At 39.2% G+C, this 25012-nt stretch overlaps 1 protein-coding gene across 8 annotated transcripts in view; it reads left to right on the top strand.

Annotated features, from left to right (window-relative positions):
• Positions 1-25012, top strand: part of slc4a2b (solute carrier family 4 member 2b) — a 46275-nt gene that overhangs the window by 4044 nt on the left and 17219 nt on the right. For 2 of the 8 annotated variants that reach the window (XM_061921724.1, XM_061921717.1), the window contains exons 1-4: positions 12298-12600; positions 15087-15246; positions 23215-23374; positions 23441-23664. In XM_061921724.1, the coding sequence (XP_061777708.1) occupies positions 15187-15246; positions 23215-23374; positions 23441-23664 (444 nt within the window). In that variant the 5' untranslated portion in view covers positions 12298-12600; positions 15087-15186. Of the gene's footprint in view, positions 1-12296; positions 12601-13430; positions 13638-15086; positions 15247-23214; positions 23375-23440; positions 23665-25012 lie in introns of those variants that run through there. The other 6 variants (XM_061921721.1, XM_061921720.1, XM_061921719.1 and 3 more) reach the window with 6 other exon arrangements.

Below are 25012 nucleotides of genomic sequence, written 5' to 3'. Positions count from 1 at the left end.
ACAAAAGAGTTAACAGTGTATTTCCATGGCATATTGCACTGTAACTAGTTCCACAGCAGTTTCTATCCTGTTCTTACCTTATCTCATTGATCTCATCTCATACTGTATGTGTGTTGATGTGTGTGTACTAGGGGTGTAACAGTACGTGTATTTGTATTAAACCGTTTCGGTACGCGGGTTTCGGTCCGGTTCGGAGGTGTATCGAACGAGTTTGAAATCTAAAGTCTTAACAACCTGCTCTGCTTTCTGCCTCTCTCTGAGCACCAAGCATTGTTCCACTCACACAACCATCTGATTGGTTACATACAAAGCCAATCAGCAGTGCGTATTCAGAGCGCATGTAGTCAATGCTTCAGCGTCAAGCAGATATGTGTCTAGCAGGGTAGCAGCGGACAGTGTACTCTCCCCAAATGATAAAAAACACCTCCCAGTCACAACTGTTACTAGCATCACTATGAGCCCGTTGACCTTCTAGAAACTTAAACTGCAGCTCAGCTCGCTTGCAGTTCTGGCTTGAGGTGAATGCTAATTAGCTTTTGGCGTAACGTTAGCTCATTTTGCTGTGTGTGTGTGCGTGTGCATGTGTTAGGGGCAGCAAAGCCCTGTCTGTCTGTTATTTCAAATAAATTCCATGGTGTTCAGGGATGAATAGTCTCTTCTATTACTATTGTACTATATTTTCAGCTATAGTTCTATTGATCATTAGTAATGTAGCAGCCTAGTTTTGAATGGCAGGGTCCCTGCTATCACATATTGACAAAAAGATAACATTTACATAATAAAAGTCAACTACAGGTTTCCCAAATGCTGTAATAAATTAAGCATAATGAGTTGACTTGAAACTGTTTAATGTTGCACTTTTTATATGTAGAAGAAAGGTTTTGTCATTTTATTTAATCAAAGCAACAACTTGAGGCAGTTTAATGTGGATTAACATGGGTAGAATTATTATAGTGTTCCCAATGTTAAAAGGATAAAGACATTGTTTACAAATTTGGAAAATAAATAACCAAAAAATTTATATTTTGTTGTTTTTTTACTGTACCGAAAATTAACCGAACCGTGACCTCTAAACCGAGGTACGTACCGAACCAAATATTTTGTGTACATTACACCCCTAGTGTGTACACAAGGAAAACATAACAAATACATGAACATAACAATGAACAGAGTTGTACTTTTTAGATGTGAGGGCTACGCAATATGTACACATGATCTTAATATAGTATATATTTTAACTGACATTTATTTGACTATGTTTTTCTTTTTGTAGGTGGCTAAAATACGCAGTGCCGCTGACCGCCGTCTAATGTTACGTTACTGTGTGTAATACATTGACAAACGTAACGTTATGTATAGGTACTTCATGCAACCCTGTTTAAAAAAAAAATCAATTGACAAAAAGTATTAATAAGGTAGTGAACTGAAGTGGAAGCAACCGATTGCCATGTTTGGAATGTTTGCAATGACGTTGCAACCTTAGACATCTTATAAGTAGACGCAGCATTGGCTGCTGTGACGTGAGAAAAACGTCCGCCATCTTGAAGTGGTGATGAGGAGCCGGCGAGCAGCCTAAACTGACAGTTGACAGGTAGAAAACAAAGATGCCGAGCTGGTGTTTTCCTGCTCAAATGAGCGGACTGTTGAAAATAGGAATCGGGAAATTACTTTTCACAAGTAAGACTTAACATCAACGTAGTATTGGTTGTATTTTGTGAAAATAATATCACCACAGAGTTGAGAAGAAGAAAATATCTTCAATATTTGTATGTGGAAATCACAAAGAAATCTTCTGGGGAGTGTGTGTGTGTGTGTGTGTGTGTGTGTGTGTGTGTGTGTGTGTGTGTGTGTGTGTGTGTGTGTGTGTGTGTGTGTGTGTGTGTGTGTGTGTGTGTGTGTGTGTGTGTGTGTCTGTGCGTGTGTGTGTACAGTGGAGCAAAAAATTTATTTAGTCAGCCACCAATTGTGCAAGTTCTCCCACTTAAAATGATGACAGAGGTCTGTCATTTTCATCATTGGTACACTTCCACTGTGAGAGACAGAATGTGAAAAAAAAATCCAGGAATTCACATTGTAGGAATTTTAAAGAATGTATTTGTAAATTATGGTGGAAATTAAGTATTTGGTCAACCATTCAAAGCTCTCACTGATGGAAGGAGGTTTTGTCTCAAAATTTCACGATACATGTCCCCATTTATTCTTTCCTTAACATGAATCAATCGTCTTGTCTCCTTAACATAAAAACGGCCCCAAAGCATGATGTTTCCACCCCCATGCTTCACAGTAGGTATGGTGTTCTTGGGATGCAACTCAGTATTCTTCTTCCTCCAAACACGACGAATTGAGTTTATACCAAAATGGATACATGGATGATACAGCAGAAGATTGGGAGAATGTCATGTGGTCAGATGAAACCAAACTAGAACTTTTTGGTATAAACTGAACTCGTCGTGTTTGGAGGAAGAAGAATACTGAGTTGCATCCCAAGAACACCATACCTACTGTGAAGCCAGCGTGGTGGAAACATCATCCTTTGGGGCAGTTTTTCTGCCAAGGGGACAGGACGATTGATCCGTGTTAAGGAAAGACTGAATGGGGCCATGTATCGTGAGATCTTGAGCCAAAACCTCCTTCCATCAGTGAGAGCTTTGAATGGTTGACCAAATACTTATTTGCCACCATAATTTACAAATAAATTCTTTAAAATTCCTACAATGTGAATTTCTGGATTTTTTTTCACATTCTGTCTCTCACAGTTGAAGTGTACCTATGATAAAAATGACAGAACTCTGTCATCATTTTAAGTGGGAGAACTTGCACAATCGGTGGCTGACTAAATACTTTTTCCCCCACTGTATGTGTGCGTACGTGCGTGCGTGTACACATATATATATATATATATATATATATATATATATATATATATATATATATATATATGTGTGTATATATATGTATATATATATATATATATATATATATGTGTGTATATATATTTTATTTTATTTTTTTCTAGGGCTGTAATGGTATTGTAGATACCGCGATATTATGGTTTGAAAATGTTCTCAATAACTCTATGAAGCGTAACGGTATCAAACGAAAACTTGGTGAGTGTTTTCTGTAGTCTGACATTTCCCATAATCCTCTGAATAGCACTGGTTGGTCTGCAATGAGGGGGCATGGAGCAAAAGAGGAAACAGGAAGTGAAGTGTGTTCCACTTTGTACTAAATAAGAGGAATATTTTTTTCTCAAATTTCGTTCATAAATTAAGTTATGTTGCAAACCAACAAACCCTGGCAAAAACATAACACTCGAGACGAGAGTTCCAAGCCAAAACCAACTCGCTCACGGTGCATCGTTATCTGCTCTGCATCATCTTCTCAAGTGGTTCTCAAATGGGGGTATGCGTAACCCTGGGGGTACTTGAAGGTATGCCAAGGGGTATGTGAGATTTTTTTAAAAATATTCTGAAATTAGCAACAATTCAAAAATCCTTTATAAATAGATTTATTGAATAATACTTCAACAAAATATGAATGTAAGTTTATAAACTGCGGGGGGAAAAATACAACAATGCAATATTCAGTGTCAATCCCCAAAGAGGGCACTATAAGTTGATGATTACTTCTATGTGTAGAAATCTTTATTTATAATTGAATCACCTGTTTATTTTTCAACAAGTTTTTAGTTATTTTTTATATCTTTTTTTCCCAAATAGTTAAAAAAAGACCACAAAAAATGACCAATATTTTGCACTGTTACACAATTTAATTAATCAGAAACTGATGACATAGTGCTGTATTTTACTTCTTTATCTCTTTTTTTTCAACCAAAAATATTTTGCCCTGATTAGGGGGTGCTTGAATTAAAAAAATGTTTACAGGGGGTACATCACTAAAAAAAGGTTGAAAACTACTGATTTACTCGATAAACTACCATCACCCAAAAAAGGTGAAGCCAGCAAAGTCAATTTGTGAAGTATTTACATTATTAAAAGTTTAAAGGTAAGGTAACTTTTCTGAGGAACTGCATTTTCAAAACTGATATAAAAAATGTCCACTGTAGAGAACACTGTAGAAACAGTAGATGTTCCCGCACAAATATGCGAATGTGTGCATGCGTGTGTATATATACTCCATCCATCCATTTTCTACCGCTTATCCATCCTAATGGAATAATATTAAAATATTAATATAAAAAATATTGGAGCAATGTATTTTTAGAAATAATCATGTATACCGGTGTATATATATGTAAATATATATGTATATGTGTGTGTGTATATAAATGTGTGTGTACATATACCTGTGGATGTGTGTATATATATATGTGTGTGTGTGTACATATGTATATATATCAGTGATGTGCGGTGAACTAAACACCAAGTGAGTGCATTCATACTTTTTTTATTCTTTTTTTTTTTTTTACTTAATTGCATATGTCCAACTCTAGTCATTGTTGATTTAGGTTGCACATTAGAGTTACAGGAAAAAAAAGGGAGGTATTCGCTTTCACAAAAACGTTATCATAATGATATCATGATATGATAAATGCATCCAAAAACTATTTTATAAAGTTGTTATTAAAAACATTTTGGTCCCATTCGCTTTTAACAAAATAAATCAAGTATTGTGAGTGTATATTACCTTTCTGCATTTGTATCTGAAGCAGCAATAGCTATCCTCCATGAAAACATACTTTGTATGATCGGATTAATTTTGTCTTAAAGTCCAGTTTAGAGAAGTATTTAATCTTGGATACAGTATATAATCCTCCATATTGGCAGAAAATGCAGGCTTCCGCTGGAGGGACCTGTGTATGCTAGCTTGAGCGCCCCCACTTCTCCCAGTGTGTCGAGTCAGAGTACTGCTGAAGCATTGAACTGGAAGTTGACAATATATCGCCCCCTACCTTGAAGCAGAGGTACTTGCTGCCTCAAGACCTGCCTTTTCCACGTGGCAACAAGCATGCGCCCCCTCGCACGCACACGCCCAATACACACTGTGTGTAGCCATGGAGGCACCACCTGTGTCTGCCTCACTTCTCATCTGCTGCATTGTTTTGATCAGGAAACATGGAATTTCCGCGATTTTGACTATAAAAATGATCAAAATATACAGGAACCACACCAAAATCACATAGAACGCATAAACCAAAAGAGAAATATTGAAACTTATTTTATTTTATTACTTCGTTTTGGAACATCTCATGGTTAAGCCACCTGGTGGAAGTGAGGCTTCGCCTCACTTGCCTCCCCTAACAGCACGTCACTGATATGTATGTATATATGTGTTTATATATACATATATGTATACACACACACATATATATATATATATATATATATATATATATATATATATATATATATATATATATATATATACACACACACACATTATATATATATATATATATGTATGTATATATATATATATATGTCTTGATTGGATTATCCAGAGAATAGTGCGCAATATGTATGTGTGGGACAAATCACTAGACTACTTCATCATATGTGTTTATATATACATATATGTATTTATATATAGATATCTATGTTGGCCCTGTGATAAGGTGGCAACTGGTCCAGGGTGTACTCCGCCTTCCGCCCGATTGAAGCTGAAATAGGCGCCAGCGACCCCCGCCCCCCAAAAGGGAATAAGCAGTAGAAAATGGATGGATATATATATATATATATTTATCCATCCATTTTCTACCTCTCGTCCCTCGTGGGGTCACGGTGGTGTCTGGAGCCTATCCCAACTGCATTTGGACGGAAGGCGGCATACACCCTGGACAAGTCGCAGCTTCATCGCAGGGCCAACACAGAGAGACAGATAACATTCACACATTAGTGTCTATGTAGTGTATCCAATACATCTATCCCTAGGTGCATGTCTTTGAAAGTCAGAGGAAGCCGGAGAAATCCTCCAAACTCCACACAGAAATACCCTGAACCCGGGAATCGAAGCGAGGACGTTCTTGCTATGAGGCAGGAGGGCAAAACCACTGGTAACCAAACAAATACATACAATATAAATATCACAGCAGACTACTAGCTATATATAGAAAAATAGCATTACTTATTAGTTATTGTGTTTTTGATATTCTTATTTTTGTATTATATGCTGCCTATTATGAGGAGATGCCAAATGTGGTATAACAGGGATAATACATTTCTGTTTTATTTTATTAAGTAATAAGAATAGAAATTTAGCTTTTTAGTTTTTTTTACAGTCTATTAATATGTAATGCAAGTCCTTAAATGCTAATGGAGTTCATCTTGGAAGCACATGACCAAAATATGTCAGGATATACTGAGGATAGGACGATGAAGGGTGTGTCTCCTTTAGCTGACTCGTCAGCTCATGAGGTGACTTTAGTGTGGTAGTCAAACTGGAATGAATCAATATAGCATAGGTGTACAGTTGAATCTCAATGCAGTGCCTAACCTTGAAACAAGATGGAGACCTTCTCATCAGACAATTCTGAGCCGCCCTTGAATGCCTCGTCCAGGACTTGGCCTTACCTCCGTGATGAGCTACTATTTGTTTGGCTCAGTGCAGTCTTGTCAAACACGCTCCGTGTGAACAGATTTGTCACAAGTGGAGCAAACGTCTGCATTCCTGCTGGAAATTGCTTGTTCATGCCGAAAACAACCACGCATTTTTGATAATGCACTTTTTTTCTCAATGTGCTCAGACCTTATAAAAAACCCGACAGTTTTGGTGTGTAAACACCATAAAGCCTAAAGAAAATTAAAATCAACCAAGGTTTGGGCTTGTTTACATTTTGTTTGGAGATTGCAAAGTGAATCATTGTCTGATATTGGCTTTGCTTTACTGAAAAAGACCATTTTAAGACAGGGGTGTGCAAATTCAGTTGTCAAAGTGACTAACCACTCTTGACTGTGAGGACATGCAACTTGAGCAGCCTCACAGAGGAAGCATTGTGACTGAAAACAGCACTGTGCACCACAGAAGGCCTTATTGTTGACTTTAATTGGGAAATTTATCATTGAAACAGCATGAATTACGTTTGTTAAGAGCTGCGACAACAAGAAGCAGTATTAGCTTAAGTGATCAATGACAACACTAATAGAACACTGGTGGTTGATTGATTAGTGGTCGGCTATTTGGACATGGCGTGGAATCTGGCGCAAGAAGATGATTACACTTTGGTGGTCAAAGGTCAGGATGTTTTGAGAAGTTTTGCGGCCCTGAATGACTAAACTTTTAGACCAAATAATTAAAATTGTACTGTGAGATGACCATATTGGACTTTTATGGCTGTGGTTTTCAAGTGTGACATGGCTGTTGGCAAGATAACTCCTTCCAAACAATACCATTTATCCCTAATCAGTGGTATCAAAATGGATTTATTTTTCCTTTGTGGGGAAAACAACATTGGGTCAGCGTTTATATTTCATGTTATGTAATCATCCATGTCTTTGTAGCCTCTTAAATCCCTCTGCACCCCCAGACAGGTGCCGTCTTATAGTCTTAGCCCTAAGCACAGATGCTGCCAGTTCAAGCCTAGTGATCGCAGACATAGCCAAACAGAGATGGCCAAACATTGATAGAACGCAGCTGTTAGTGGACATGTTCCAAGTTAATTGTGTGCGGACTGGTGTGCCGGACTTAACCGAACACTGAGTCCAGTTTGCTGCAGGCTATCAAGCAGCATAGACCACTGTAGGACTATTTCAGGCAAGAGCATTCAGAGTTTTCAACATACAAAAACCCATTTTAGAGCTCTACAAGCGGGGGTCAGGTGTAGGGTTTGCGTTTATGGGCTGGTGGAAAAGACGCAGGGTTTTGGTGAGTTTCTGGAAAAATTCATGCTTGGACACTCACCACTTAGGTAGACTACACTCTTAAGTACTAGTTGTAGCTCCAGCTTTCCCAAAAAAAACCCCAATTCAAAATCTTCTGATTCGGCAAAAGAGGCTTGACCAGCACTCTGAAAATGTTTTTATAAAGATTACCAGATGCGGTAATTATGCAGTTGAATCACTACTCTGTATTAAACAGAAAAAACATATCCCTTATGCAGACTGGGATACCTCTGCAATAAAAATGTAATTAACACTGTGTCAGGGTTAAGAAAACGCGGCCATTAGGTTGCACCGCTTTACAAAGTCAAGCACGCTTGGTGTTTCTTGCATGAGGCTATTTTCAGCAACCAGTTGGGATGGAGGACAGCCCCAGACTTGGACTACATTTTTAGACGACTGTGTCCCTGGAGACAAACAATTCCAGCTCCTACAAACACACACAGACTCTCCTCCCAGGGCTTGGATATTCCTTTAGCCCCTGAGGCTTGTATAAGCTGATGTGGTATGCAGGGCTTGATTATTTGGCAAAGGGGTAACAACTTCACAGGACTTGCTTTGTTCGTACACACAACACAACGATGGCTTTTGTGACTTTAAGGAGGGATTCGTTGCATAACAGCTATGTTTTCATTTTAACAACAATAACAGTATGTATTTTGGCTTTAAAATATTACTATTACTGACACCCTCAGCCAATTGTTTCCTAAAGGCCACGCCTTCACTGCTGTCAAGAGAGCGCTAACTTTCAATCATGTTGTAGGCATTATATCCTGCCCGCTTCCTGCTCCGATCATGTAAGATACAACTGTTTGTTATTGGTATTGATAACGAATTAGTTTAAGGTTAGCTAGCAACGTTAGACTGCACATTCCATGATAGCTTTTAAAAACATGACTTAAAAACTAAATTCTTTGGTACTGCTTTATTTATATATATGTGTGTGTGTGTGTTTATACAGTTGTGATCAAAATTATTCAACCCCCACACAATGTTGGTGTTTTAGCAAGTTGGACATTTATTCCAAATGTTGTTTATAGTCATTTAAAATAAAGATGTGTCAAATAGACAAATGCAATTTAAATTGTAACACTGTATTTTACAAAATACCAAAAAATGACATTTTTCTTAATATCTCAATGACAAAATTATTCAACCCCCTAGTTACTTGCATCTTTAGTACTTAGTAGAACACCCTTTGGCAGTAATTATACCCTTCAAACGTGATACATAACCGTACACACGCTTCTTGCAACGATCTACAGGTATTTTAGCCCATTCCTCTTGGACAAAGGCCTCCAGTTCATTCATATTCTTGGGCTTGCATGCTGCAACTGCCTTCTTCAAGTCCCACCACAGGTTTTCTATAGGATTTAGGTCCGGCGACTGTGAAGGCCACTCCAGCTCGTTATGGTTCTAAACACATCAACAGGTGTTTTCAACACCTGATTGAAAAGACCTAATTCAGATTCTGTTCTTAAGAGTTATGATCTTCAAGGGGTTGAATAATTTTGTCAATGAGATATTAAGAGAAATGACACTGTTTGGCATGTTACAAAATATAATGTTGTAATTCAAGTTGCATTTGTCTATTTAATGCATCTTTATTTGATATGACTATAAACAAAATACGGAATAAATGTCCAACTTGCTAAAACACCAAAATTGTGTGGGGGTTGAATAATTTCAATCACAACTGTGTATATATATATATATATATATATATATATATATATATATATATATGTATATGTATATGTATATATATATATACATGTATATATATATATGTATATGTATATATATATATATATATATATATATATATATATATATATATATATATATGTATATGTATATATATATATATATATGTATATATATATATATATATATGTATATATATATATATATATATATATGTATATGTATATATGTATATGTATATATATGTGTGTGTTTGTTTGTGTGTGTGCATGCAGATGGATGCATGGTACGGTACTGTATGTATGGTACGTATCGTACCTACCTACCTTCCCACATACCTACCTACCTTTGGGTATATGCCAATCACGATATTCGAGCTGAACGACAATTTGTTTTCAATTTGTAATTGTGAAAAAAAATCTTCTAAACCAGTAATGGTAACAATGCCAGTCGGTGGTGTTTTTGTCATATGTTTTGGTTTAACATGTTTAAATTATTTGAACCAGTGACGCACTAGCTTTTAAAGGGATTCTATTATGCAAAACTAACTCGTCCTACCTGTTGGTACCTGCTTTTGTGTATTTTGGATTCCCATAAGTGTCGCAAATTTGAAATCAAACCATTAAAGCATGGTGGAGATATCTATAAAATAATCTTGCCTCCTAGTTCGAATTTATGTCTGTCAGTGGACACCATATAGAAGTACTAAAAACTACAAAATGGCTGACGAAGTGGAGGGGCTTGGCCTGAAAGCATGTAAATAAGACCAGCCACAAATCGCCGCATTCTGAAGACAGTCAGAAAGTGTCTTGAAAATGGTCAATACAACAACATTTATGCAAAATGTTGACCAAAACACCACCATTATATCTAATGTAGACCACAAGAAAGTGTTTTAAATTTAGGAAAAAAATCATTATATGACCCTTTTTAGGTTTAGTGGTATTGCAAAACAAGACAGATTGGGCTAGCTTGTGTATATGTTAACATGTGGTGCCTTTTATTTTGATAAATGAATCATGTAAGAGCTATACGAAATGCATGAACATACGTACAGTAATGTGTTTCATCGGATTAAAAAAAAAATATATATATAGTACCTGACTCAAAAGATTTATAATTCAGAAGTGCAAATGTATTTTTAATTTTATGTTGACCCTGTGACTGTTTGCTGACATTTTTCTAAAGCAGGGTGAATAGATGGATAGATAGATAGTACTTTATGTATTCCTTCAGGAGAGTTCCTTCAGGAAAATTAACATTTTCAGCACAATCACATTCAAGATCAGACAAACATTACAGGGAGACAGAACAGGATCGCTGACGGGTCTGCCAACTTCCGGCGCCCCTTACAAAATAGGTGAGATACAGGTAAACAAGGGGGTGAATGGGAGCAAAAAATAAAATAAAATAAAAAAATCGGTCTAAGTCTGGGCCTCTGGAGAGGGGGTCCAGACTGAGGCCAAGGGAAAAAATACAACTCATAGCCATAGTACACATCCCTTTTACTGTACATGTGTGCAAGAGGGAAACATCAAACATCAAAGAAAACAAAGGACATGAAAGACATTAAAGCAGCGGAGCTGATTCAACCAGCCACTTATACATACAGCTATGAATAAAAAGTAAAAGAAACATATACACTGTGGTGGCCTGTGCGGTGTTCCACGCCATCGTCTGCTGGGGTGGAGAGAATATGGCCAGAGACAGGAGCAGACCCAACAAAGCAACCAAGAGAGCCGACTCCTCTCTCGGCCGCCAACCAACTCTCGGCCAGTGTCCAGTCCGCATGGATGAGCGAGGATATGTCCAAGAAGACTGAGGTGTCCGATACCTGCTCATTCAGCCAAGACACTGTGAAGCTCAGTGCTAGCTCCGCAGCCCTGCTCTTCATCCGCATCTCCTCCAGTCTCTCCAAACTGACTCTGGTGTAGCAGAGACCCAGCAGCTGGTCTCCATGGCCAAAAGGCTCCTGGGAGGCAGATCCAGAAGTCCACAAAAAGCACCACAGAGGTCACGAAAGTGCCACCCCTTGTCACACAGTCCAAAAGGGTCCCGGACCAAAAGGCAAAAAAAAAATATATATATATAATAACACATGAAAACAAGAGGGAAACACAAAAGCACATAGCTCCTGCCAACAGCAGCCTATACAGCGGCGCCATCTTGGGAAAAAAACAGAATTAACACATGCTGACATTTAAAATGTGTTTTTTTTTTTGTCCTGTCCAGCTATTTAGGCAAATCATATTGCTGATGTGGATGCCCATATTTGCTGTACAGATTTACTTTACAAAATATAAATGTGGGATATTTCTCTTGTTCCCTTATTTGTATCTGACTTTATTAAATGCATGTATATTATTGTTTGGCGCAGCCAGACAGTTGCAGGAGGGGATAGACAGAGAAGAAAAAAATGCGGGGACAAGAGGCTGATAAGACAGAGAGACAACAACCACAACAAATACAATAAAAATTAAAAAAACACACATGCTGACGTGAAAACTACATTTTTAGGTGTACTGGATAGACTGACATGCATATACGGTAAACTGCTCATTTCTTTGAACGCAAGTATGTTTGAAATATTTGGCTTGTTTAAGTATAAACATCGTTTTAAATATAGCTTGTAGAAGTGCAGACAGTGTTATTTAAAACATGCTAAAGCTGCAAATATTAATCATCAAGGGTACTGACTGACCGGCTGACTGACTAGGACCACTTTTGAGACTGAGGTGTGTGTGTGACTCAGTGTTGAATGGGCTCTGCAGTCACATGGCTACTTGTCAGCAGGCTCCAGGAAGAAACTTAATCCCGCGGACGAAGGCGGCCACTATCAGTGGGCGCACATCGGTCCAAGAGGCTCAACGTCACTCGCTGCACATCTCTTAACTCTGCTGTCTTGTGTCCTACGATCTTCTCCAGCTCACTCTCTCACACTCTCCTGTCTTTGCTGTTGTCCTGCACTTTGACCAGAAGGGGCTCGCTCCTCTCTGCAGAGATTGCAGTTGCACTACTACAATGTTTGCGGTGGCTTCTCTGCAGTAAGAAAATCAAGGTAGGACATCTTCACCAATCAGCTTTTATTTATTGTCTTTAAGGTGTCTCACTCAAATTTAAGTGTTTCACATGATTGCTATATTTTATTGCATTATTATTGTTTTAATTTTATGAATGAAGACTCCTTAGGTATCAGAAGTGAGCATATTTTCAAATATAGGTGTAAAAAAGTTAGGTTCCTCAGCAGTAATCGCCTCAAACAAAATACTTTCTGCGCTAGAAAAAAAAAGTTATGAGTAAGTTGTTGATGCATTTAGCAGCGTTTACTTACATAAACCCACTTTGTAGCCTTGTCAGTGTTTTTGGTACTTATCGCACTCTTTTCTGCGTCAGCTTTGTGGGTGATACTAGTTGCTTAGAATGTTACTCCAGATAAAACATTGAGGCCAGAATGTATCTCGTCCTTAAAGAACAACACAATCAGCACAAAAGCAGGAGAAGGGCTTGAACGCCACCTGCATTTTAGCACACAGCTCTCCATTGAAGGCACACACCTTGGTTTTGGTTTGGACATTATGATGACTATATATGCTCTCCTGTGCATGCCACATTTATTGACACATTTTTACCACTTATTTTTACCCCTCGTAAAGTGCCTAAAACCAGCACCAATTACATGGACGCTAGGAATTTATTTTGTGTATTTTTAGTCCGTGGGAGAGATAATTACCCATGCAATGTGCATCAACTAATCATAAATCACAAGTATAAGACATGGGCGTTGATATTGAGTGGTTATAGCTGTTTAGTTGTCATGTGGAGCCTGTAGCACATACATCTATGCATGTCTTAGTCCTAACACGTGATTGGTACCCCTCGTGTTTACAGGAATAGGAGGCGACAGTAGTGTCATGCTGCGACAAATTGAATCAACCTACAGGGGTCACGGCATTTTAAAGCACTGGCTGACCGTTTCGTTCAAAGTTCACAGCGTTTCCTAACAGCTGCTGACTTCCTGTTTTCACAAGTACTTCCTCCACGGAGGACATGTTTTCCACAAGCCTCATGCGCACAGTGACTCAGTGAGTTATGGAGGTGAGGAACAAATTCCTCAGGACTACACACTGGACCTCTACCGGGAATAACAGCCCCTTGTTGTCCTAACTTCCTCTTGCACACACAGCATTCATCCATAGCCTTTTTTTGGCGGTGTCATCATTTTCAGAAGGAGCATCCTGCAGTTTCCTTTTTTCTCATTGGCACAGGCTATTTACAAGTCCAGGTGTAGGTTCAAGTCCACAATGCACAATTATCAGAAGCAAGGAGGTGGGCCGGTTCCCATACTTCATGCTCTACATCCCAGTGTGCTGTAACTTTATCCCTGTGGGGCTAGCACTGTTTCTTCCATGCAGGCAGGGTGTGCATTTACTGAGAAAATAACGCTTCTGGCAGAGTGAATGCCTCCGTTATTACTATTATTGCATGGATGCCTTTTTTTGTTCAGTCTTTTTTTAATGAAACCTAATTGACAGACACGCTAAATAGGTTGTCAACAAGGTTACTGCACAGGCGCCTTCATCGTCATCTTTTTGACAGCAGCTGTCAGATATCCAGCACATGCCCCGCCACTTGGTGGTCAACAATATACAGTAGTGTCACTTACTCAATTGCTATTAATATCCTCCATGATCATACAGAATGGTATGCACCCCACAGCAGATTAACTTTGTGGTCTCAAAATGGTATGGGTGAAATCCTTTCAGAATCCCTATCGGTTTTTATATTTGCGTCTCCTAACCGAAGGCTGGCGGAGGTTAGCAGACGCACGCGTCACAGCTTATCATTGGGTCTTCCTGCACAGTAGTGCAAATTTATCAGGCTCTTATCTGGCTAATGGTTAATGACCTCGAATGGCGGTGAAGAAGACCTTTCTGTGGGAATCATAAAAATATGACAAATCTGTGTGTGTTTACTGTTAGGAGAACCGACATATTTCTTGTGTAAAGCAGTGTGCAAAATTATTTGGCCATCATTTGATTGTTACTTCCTGGTTCATGGAGAACGACGAATAAAAGGGCAATGCTGTTTTTATTCCTGGTGGATAGATGACTCCACTGAATTGAATTCAATTCAAAATACACAACATTCCATTTGCATTTTTATGTTGTATCCTATCGTAGGTGCAGTGAAATTTTCGAATTCTTTCTAAATCACCTCGATCAGTACATGCCAACAATAAATCTTTCAGTCGAGCCGCAATTGCTCTGCAAAACTGTTTAAGCTTTTTGAAATTATGGTTATTGTATGGCTGGAGATGCACTATAATTATACGCAAGATTATAGGGGACAAAAGGTTAGCTGGAAAGTTACACATTATACATTGGGCTGGAGTCTTTATATTTGTTGGCTGTAGCATGTCTGGCACTTGAACAGAACTACCGAATGAAACTTTTATTCTCCTCAATCTGATGGTATATCTTGTACATGGCTTAGTCAACATGGCTGTTTGAACCTAAAAGCGCTGTTACAAATCTATCCTTGCAGGTTATGCTGTCCAAAAGTTGCCTGAGTCCCAGCGAGAAAGAGAAGGGCTAACGCCACACCAATCACCCCCAACTTCCCAGAGCCCGTCCCGTACGGAGCCATGAGCAACCCCGGCACTCCAAAGCAGATTAGGGATGCCGTGCCATCGGCCATTCATGCCGTAAGTTTACACAACTCACTTTCAGACGAACCAAGACTGACACAGTCATGTTAGGAACCTTTGCAGAGACTAAACAAATCTTTTGAGTTGGAATTTGTGCTGCCTTGCTCCTTTCTACTATAACTGTTTAGCCACTCATCCTCTGGAGTAGGCTTAACCTACATGGCTGTAGATAGTCTTATTTATCTCACCATATGAACTATAACTTACTTCACTAATTATTATTTCTTTATTTATTTTTAATGTTATTACTTATGGAGAATATTGTGAATACATTGAGAAAAATAAGTGAACAAAATTTTAGCAACTGCTATGTAAAGGAAAAAGGGTGGGATTAAATATGCTCTGCTTTGTTCTATTCCTTTTCGAACATGTTGAATAGATAAACTGGAAATTGTGATGTATCATGTTGTTTGCATGCATGTTCGAAATAAACTCAAACTAAAACGTCCCATCTTCGAATGTTACAGAGGGCTCACAACCTTTTGGAGGCCCACTGGCTGTGTTTCTCAAAGGTTCCAATAATGTGGGTACAGGCTAGTGCAAACACAAATTGCATTACAGCAGCTTGCTGGGACGAAACTGTCCTAGCCCTGAGCATCGCTGGTCCTCGGCCAAAGCAAGCAGCATTCCTCTCTTGCATGGAGAGGTCCTCCACATGTTGATCTCAGAGTGATTTGGATGCCCAAACAAAACATATTACAGGCTAAAGGAAATTTCTTCCCAAGGTTCATTTAGATATCATCATTTTGCAATGGTTTTGGGCATCCAGGGAATGCAAATGTATGCTTGTGGTATTCAAGGAATCATAGTTTAATGGCCGCTGCCTGAACCTTTACCCACTTTTCTTGGCTGAGCTCATCTTTTTTTTTTTGCTTGAGGTTGTCAAATCTAAAGAAGGCCTCAGTGTGTTATGACAGAGGAAATAGTTTATTGCATTTTGTTCCAGAGTAGACAGTGACAGATGTTTTTTGTAAAAAAAGACTTACTTTTTTATTATATATGCCTGTTTCCTTTAGATGTCTTCACTGTAACACAACATTAGGAAATGCCAGCTTTCCCTAAGCCTTGCATATTTTTTCTCAGCTGTTTACTGCCAAGTAGTTGTGACTGTGTATTGTTACCTGCAGGGCGTCTGGTTAAAGTCTCGATGACTGATGTTTTGAAGTAGAACTCTGGCATTTACTGTGCAGAATGTCTAGCATTCACAAGTGGAGGAGACACGGTTAACTAGTGGACTGCAAAGGACACGTGCAGAGGCCAGTGGCCACCCCTCCTTAACCTTTCTTTGACCTGTTGGAAAAATGAAATGCTGACTGCTAGGCTGATGATGATGTATTAGAATACCAGAAGCTGCACAGATGAAATGATAGCATATTATCTGCAGCCTAATGATTTTCTTGTGAATGCAGCAAAAGAAAGCTAACAGATGTCAATCATGCTAACAATGGCATTTAGAATTCTGAAAGGCCTAAATTAGATAAATTATTGAAATGTGATTTGAACAGACAGTACACTTACATTTACAGTAATTAATACTATCCAGGTCCCATAAAATCCACTGATAGGATTCATTCAAAGCTGCACATGAGTGTGTCATGCTTGCTAGCAGGAAGTGTGGCAGTCAAGAAACTTGCTGAAGATAAAAAATATTGTTTACACTGTGACAAATGCTTAGTCCTTATTGGTCGTTCCCTAACTCCAGCTGAGTTAATTATTACACACATAAAAACTGGAAAGGGAGCGTTCTGATGTTGCTGTCTTTTGGATATTTGGGCTTTGAACTTTTTTCCCCTGACAAATGGCTGACCAAGGTTAACTGGAATGAGAAACTAGCGGTTAGCCCCAAATAACTACTTGAGGTTTTAAAAAAAAATACATTTAGCTATCAAGCTTCCCATCAGAAACTCCATGGACTATCTCTACTCTCTCAAGGTGAGTTTGTGATTTCATAGTCCCTGTAGTTTTGTGTTAGAAATTTTTGAACACAACTATTTTTTTTTTTTTTTACCAAAAGGAAGGAAGGAGTTCACGCGCTGCACTGTTAGCTGACTTGGCTGAAATGATGATTTGTAGCCACACATACACAGCCTGCAGTCACAGCACTGTGATAGTTTACTCCCTCGGGCCCCCTTAAGCATTGATTCTGGCACGTTATGTCGTGTTTTTTTTTTTTTTTTTTTTTTTTTTTAACAGATATTCTTTTCCAGAATATATTCATTGTGTAATTAGAAGGCTTTCACAAAGTACTAGGACTTATTAGCCTGTCGTCTTTAAGCTGTTGAAAAAGTGACAATTACCACACAATCTGTGCTGTTCGTAAATTCAAATATGCAGGAACACTCATCGGCAACACAGTATGACATGATCATTGTAACATCCTGTCTCATCTCCCCCCCCCTCTTTCATGTGCTGACTTTATAGAATTTAAGCCAAGCTCACAGTGCACAGATAATCTCCTTCAGAGCCGTTATATGCTCACATTGAAAGGCTTTTGTTTTGATTCAATTCCATCTCTTGGTTATTGCAGGTTAAGCACTGCATGTTCAAATCATCCAGTTATCCTGTTGATGTTCTTGCGCGCGGATTTTGTTTTCACACGGCTACCCCTTGCCTTGTTTTGGCACGTTACAAGCGGTGAAAGATTGTCTCACCTCCATGTGAATCCCTCGCACTTCTATCCCACTTCTGAGGGGTTGACTGTGAAACCATAAAACCAGCGAGGGCGCTGTGAAAATCAACTGCCACTCCAAGTGTGTGAAATCAGTCATCTGAAGAGCATCTCTGTCACAGTATTTACATTTGCATTGTAGAAGCCACCTTTTTGGGATGCAATGTGCAGCAAATGTCTTGCTGCTACATCCTCTGTTACCTTATTAAGCTACACTCGCAGCGACCGAATATTCGAAGCAGTTTGATGTGTTGAATCCTACATAACAACAATGACATAAATGTAAAAAACTTACAAAGGCTCATTTATGCGTCAGTCAGGTGTTCTCTCACCAGTGTGTGGCATGTAAAAACACACTGTGGGCCCTGAAAGGAATCATGTGAGATATTTTCCCCTGACCATATTTCACACTTTCTGTAGACATAACATCAATTTATGAGTGTGTGCATTGAACGTTTTAATGTAAATCAGGGGCGTCCAAACTTTGTAAAGTGCATTTGGAAAGTTTCACCTTTTCCACATTTTGTTATGTCGTAGCCTAATTCCAAAATGGAATACATTAATTTTTGTTCTCAAATTACAGACAATACCCCATAATAAAAATGTGAAAAGTTTTTTTTTTAATTGTAATTATATTGAAAATAAAAAAAATATTCTGTACATACAGTTATTTGCAGCATCAGGTTGGATGAGAAGTGTCTGTTTTCTTCCAGGATGTCTCTGTACATTGCTGCATTAATCTTAGTCTAGTCAGGGAAGTGACCAAGTACCTGATGATCACTCTGTCAGAGTTACAGTATTCCTCTGTGGAGAGAGGATAAAGTAAACCACAAATCAGGCCTGTATGGTAGAGATGTCAGATGAAGCCGTCCCTTGGTAAAAACTTTGCCAAAATGCACCTGAAAGACTCTCAGACCATGAGAAACAAAATTCTGTGGTTTGATAAGAACTCTTTGTTGTGAAGACCAGGTGTCATGTTTGGAGGAAACAGGCACCGCTCATGAGGAGGCCAATACAATCCCTACAGTGAAACATGGTGGTTGCAGCAGCATGATTTGGGGATGTTTTTTTCAGCGGCAGCAACTGTAAGACTTGTCAGGATAGAGGGAAAGATGAATGCAGCAATGTTCAAAAACATTCAAGATGAAAACCCACACTTGTCATCCAACCTGATAAAAGTTTGAGAGGTGTTGCAAAAAGGAATGGGCTAAGAGGAATGAGCGAAAATGCCCAAAGATAGCTGTGCCAAGTTAAAAAAAGAAAACTCACATTGCCATTACGGGGTTTTGTCTGTAGAATTTAGAGTTTGAATTACATTTATTCCATTTAAACAGTTCCCACTTAGATTTTTTTAGCCTATAAATGTATTTAATTAGCTTAATGCAGGTGAAATTAGGTGCCAGTTTATAACTAACGAAAGCTGTGTTTGTGTGTGTCACATGGTATGCACATTTTACTCTGAAAATACTGAGTGCAGCTCAGGACTAACATGTTTGTTTGTCCTTTTACCATGAATTGATTAACATGGACCCCGACTAAAACAAGTTGAAAAACTTTTTTATGTGTTACCATTTAGTGGTCAATTGTACGGAATATGTACTGCACTGTGCAATCTACTAATAAAAGTTTCAATCAATCAATCAAAACCCAGGACCCAAGGAAGTGTCCTCTGTCGGACCTTCACACACCTAGCTGGTAGTCAGCAAGCAGCAATTGCAAACCCTTCTCAGCGCTGTTAGTGGATTCACGGCACTATGTCTCTGTACAGCAGGGTGCCAGAAAAGTTATATGTTATGACCCACATGGTCCTCCTCACACCCCAGTGTGTAAAAACAATAACCGAGCACATGGCTATAGTGTACAAATTTAAAAAAGGGCATGCATATAATAGGACCTGTCAGGACACTGGAGGTGTACTCTTTCACACCACAGTTCCCTCTAGTGTCGATTCAATGAACTAATGCAGTAACACTAATTACCACTTCAATACATAAATATATTTAAAACATAAATACTACTGGTATGTTAAAACCAAAATTAGGCATGTTAGTAAAGATGGAGACTTAACCGATCACATTATGCTGTGGTGTCCAAACTTTTCAGCGAGGGCCACTTACAGAAACATTTAAATTAGATCCACTCTGACACATTTTGTACAATAATGTTGAAACCGATATAGTGTAAGTAACAAAATTCCCATATTTTAGGTCAGTGTTATAAGTAATAAAGCATATCTAATAATATATGGCCAAATACTATATTGCCAAAAGTATTTGGCCACCCATCCAAATGATCAGAATCAGGTGTTTTAATCACTTGGCCACATGTGTATAAAATATAGCCCTCAGGCATGGAGACTGTTTCTACAAACATTTGTGAAAGAATGGGCCGCTCTCAGGAGCTCAGTGATTTCCATCTTGGAACTGTCATAGGATGCCACCTGTGCAGCAAATCCAGTCGTGAAATTTCCTCGCTCCTAAATATTCCAAAGTGAACTGTCTGCTTTATTACAAGAACATGGAAGAGTTTGGGAACAACAGCAACTCAGCCACAATGTGGTAGGACACGTAAACTGACAGAGAGGGGTCAGCGGATGCTGAAGCGCATAGTGCAAAGAGGTCACCAACTTTCTGCAGTCAGTTGCTACAGAGCTCCAAACTTCATGTGACCTTCCAATTAGCCCACTTAAAGTATGCATAGAGCTTCATGGAATGGGTTTTCCATTGCCGAGCAACTGCATCTAAGCCATACATCACCAAGTCCAATGCAAAGTGTCGGATGTAGTTCTGTAAAGTACGTCACCACTGGACTCTAAAGCAGTGGAGACGCAATCTCTGGAGTGATGAGTCACGCTTTTCCATCTGGCAATCTGATGGACGAGTCTGGGTTTGGAGTTTGCCAGGAGAACGCTACATTTCGGACTGCATTGTGCCGAGTGTGAAATTTGGTGGAGATGGAGGAATTATGGTATGGGGTTGTTTTTCAGGAGTTGGGCTTGGCCCCTTAGTTCCAGTGAAAGGAACTTTGAATGCTCGAGGATATCAAAACATTTTGAACAATTTCATGCTCTCAACCTTGTGGGAACAGTTTGGAGCGGGCCCCTTCCTCTTCCAACATGACTGTGCACCAGTGCACAAAGTAAGGTCCATCAAAACATGGATGACAAAGTCTAGTGTGGATGAACTTGACTGGCCTGCACAGAGTCCTGACATGAACCCGATAGAACACCTTTGGGATGAATTAGAACAGAGACTGAGAGCCAGGCCTTCTCGACCAACATCAGTGTGTGACCTCACCAATGCGCTTTTGGAAGAATTGTTGAAAATTCCTATAAACACACTGCAACCTTGTGGACAGCCTTCCCACAACAGTTGAAGCTGTAATAGCTGCAAAAGGTGGACCGACATCATATTGAACCCTATGGGTTAGGAATGGGATGGCACTTCAAGTTCATATGTACAAACTCCGTTTCCATATGAGTTGGGAAATTGTGTTAGATGTAAGTATAAACGGAATACAATGATTTGCAAATCCTTTTCAACCCATATTAAATTGAATGTACTACAAAGACAAGATATTTGGTGTTCAAACTCATAAACGTTGTTTTTTTTTTTTTGCAAATGATAATTAACTTAGACGTTCATGGCTGCAACACGTGCCAAAGTAGTTTACGCTTCATAATGCGCCACACATTTTTAATGGGAGACAGGCCTGGACTGCAGGCGGGCCAGGAAAGTACCCGCATTCTTTTTTTAAGAAGCCACACTGTTGTAACACGTGCTGAATATGGCTTGGCATTGTCTTGCTGAAATAAGCAGGGGCGTCCATGAAAAAGCTGGCGCTTAGATGGCAGCATATATTGTTCCAAAACCTGTATGTACCTTTCAGCATTAATGGTGCCTTCACAGATGTGTAAGTTACCCATGCCTTGGGCATTAATGCATCCCCATACCATCACAGATGGTGACTTTTGAACTTTGCATCGATAACAGTCTGGATGGTCCGCTTCCCCTTTGGTCCGGATGACACGATGTTGAATATTTGCAAAAACAGTTTGAAATGTGGACTCGTCAGACCACAGAACACTTTTCCACTTTGCACTTTGCATCAGTCCATCTTAGATGATCTCAGGTCCAGAGAAGCCGGCAGCGTTTCTGGATGTTGTTAATAAATGGCTTTTGCTTTGCATAGTAGAGCTTTAACTTGCACTTACAGATGTAGCGACGAACTGTATTTAGGGACAGTGGTTTTCTAAAGTGTTCCTGAGCCCATGTGGTGATATCCTTTAGAGATTGATGTCGGTTTTTGATACAGATCGAAGGTCACGGTCATCCAATGTTGGTTTCCGGCCATGCCGCTTAGGCGTAGTGATTTCTCCGATTCTTTGAACCTTTTGATGATATTATGGACCGTAGATGTTGAAATCCCTAAATTTCTTGCAAATGCACTTTGAGAAACGTTGTTCTTAAACTGTTAGACTATTTGCTCACGCAGTTGTGGACAAAGGGGTGTACCTCGCCCCATCCTTTCTTGTGAAAGACTGAGCATTTTTTGGGAAACTGTTTTCATACCCAATCATGGCACTCACCTGTTCCCAATTATCCTGCACACCTGTGGGATGTTCTAAATAAGTGTTTGATGAGCATTCCTCAACTTTATCAGTATTTATTGCCACGTTTCCCAACTTCTTTGTCACGTGTTGCTGGCATCAAATTCTAAAGTTAATGATTATTTGCACAAAAAAAATGTTTATCAGTTTGAACATCAAATATGTTGTCTTTGTAGTATATTCAACTGAATATGGGTTGAAAATGATTTGCAAATCATTGTATTCCGTTTATATTTACATCTAACACAATTTCCCAACTCATATGGAAACGGGGTTTGTAAATCAAGGCAGGTGGCCAAATACTTTTGGCTATATAGTATATATCCATCCATCCATCATCTTCCGCTTATCCGAGGTCGGGTCGCGGGGGCAACAGCCTAAGCAGGGAAACCCAGACTTCCCTCTCCCCAGCCACTTCGTCTAGCTATTAATTATATTCATAGACTCTGGCCCCCTTGACACCTTTGGCATAAATAAATATTAATTATATTCATAGACTCTGGCCCCCTTGACACCTTTGGCATAAATAAATTAAATATATTAACTTTCACTATTTCTATCCAGCTTTGCTAGCAGTTAATTTTAAGTATACCTGTAAGTTCCTGCTAAATATGTACTTGTTCCCCTTACTCTCTATTGGAGTCACCTTAACTAAGATATCGGCTTTGTTTGTACATTTGTGTTGCAGCCGGATGTGTCGTCTTCGCAGAGGGACGCACATCCAGACGAGGACGACGAAGGCGACCTGAACAAAGCGTTGGGCGTCCAGCGCTTCCAGCAGATCCTCAGCCCGTCCGCTGCGGTGCCTGACGAGCAGCACCACAACTACCACGAGGAAGACATTGAATGTAAGCACTCTCTGTCCTTTCCCTTGCCCTCTTACAGCCTTCCTAAATCAAAGGTGTGCTCCACAGACCACCGACACTCCTCCCACCACATCCATCGACCTCTGTCCAAGTTGCCCGTAGAGGGACGCCGCAAGAAGAGCAGCAAAAAGAGAAGGAAGGACAAGGATCACAAAAGCGGCCATGGCCCCAGCGGCGGGCCCATAGATGAGGGAGAGGATGAAGAGGAGGAAGAGGATGAAGGGGAGACAGGTGCCGCCCCCTCTGAGCCTGTGAGGGTCCAAGACGTGGAGGTAATCACGAGGATTAGTGATATCAAACACACCGCTAATTTGCATGTACAAGAATACAAGCATTGTAGGATGCTTGCATAATTTCCTTTAATGAATATTGTAGTGCTGTCTAAATTATTCATCCGTGCCTCTCAGGTTGAGTCACGATGATGATGATGATGATAATACTAAAGTACACCGAACAAGAGGCCTTTATTTCCCGACAGTTATCTTCGCCAACATCCTATTTTGCGTCCATGCAGCTTTGTTTATGTTCATATTTTCTATCTATATGTGAATAGATCAGGGGTTTCCAAAAGTTTTCCAGCAAAAACACAGTAAAATTAAACAATATGTGAAGTGGTGTGCGTTGGGGGGGTACATTGTTCCACTTTGGACATTAAATATGCTAAAACCAATCTACTATAGTTCAGTATATGTTAAGCTGTCTGAATTAAAATTTCTCATCTTAGCGGTGTGACAATACGTGTATATAGAAGAGGTTTAATGTTTCGTTTTAACAACAATTCGATTTGATACCTGTGGTTGCAAAAACTAATCAGGAACAATCTAATTTTTTTACAACGATATGATTCGAAACGGTTCAGTGAGTTGAAATGGATTCAGTAAATTTCTTTAGCAAAAAAAAAAATTTAAATCAAGCGATGTGACTATAAAATAAATACTTGAGATTGGACACTGTAGCTGAATTTTCCTGTTATTTTTGTAAGTGAATTAGAGATGAATGAATTGTGAATATAAACAAGCAAGTAAAAAACAATTAATAGCCAATGCATTCACATTTTATTTGAATAAGCACAATCAACACTTAGGTTGAATTAACAGGAGGAAAACCTTTCTGCCCACATTTTTAACATTCAAGAAATGTTCAATAAAAGTACAGTAACCAACATTTTAATAGTAGATTTACCAGCTAAATAAAGTACCCTGACCTGGCCATACATTATCTGTTCTCCGCCTAAATGTCGCTAGTGAAGGACAGCGTCCCAGGTGTGTAGAAGCATCTATGCTCCCTCATTTCCGTTGATGAAGTTGGTCCCTCGCTTCCTAATTTCCAAAGACTCCTTAATCTATCGCTTCCAAGTATTTTTTTCTGATTATATTATTTTTTCTTGGGTGCCCGTTTTTGTGTTCCAGAAGTTGGTGCTTCGCCATAACTTGCTACGCTGTCACTTTTGTTTTGTCGGTTATGTCTTCTGTGGCTTAAAATTAAGTTGTGGCTTTATATTATTGTGGTATGAAGTTTGTCTTTGTTGGGTCGTTTACAATCGTGCTGCAGCTTAAAGTTGTTGTTTTATAATGGTTATCCACCATTTTGATGACATCACAGACGTGCAACTAGATTTAA

Source organism: Nerophis ophidion, linkage group LG15, assembly GCF_033978795.1.
Source record: "Nerophis ophidion isolate RoL-2023_Sa linkage group LG15, RoL_Noph_v1.0, whole genome shotgun sequence".
In the NCBI taxonomy this organism is placed as follows: domain Eukaryota; kingdom Metazoa; phylum Chordata; class Actinopteri; order Syngnathiformes; family Syngnathidae; genus Nerophis; species Nerophis ophidion.
The sequence above is the reverse complement of the archived record's forward strand: the minus strand, read 5'-3'. Positions and strand labels throughout refer to the sequence as shown.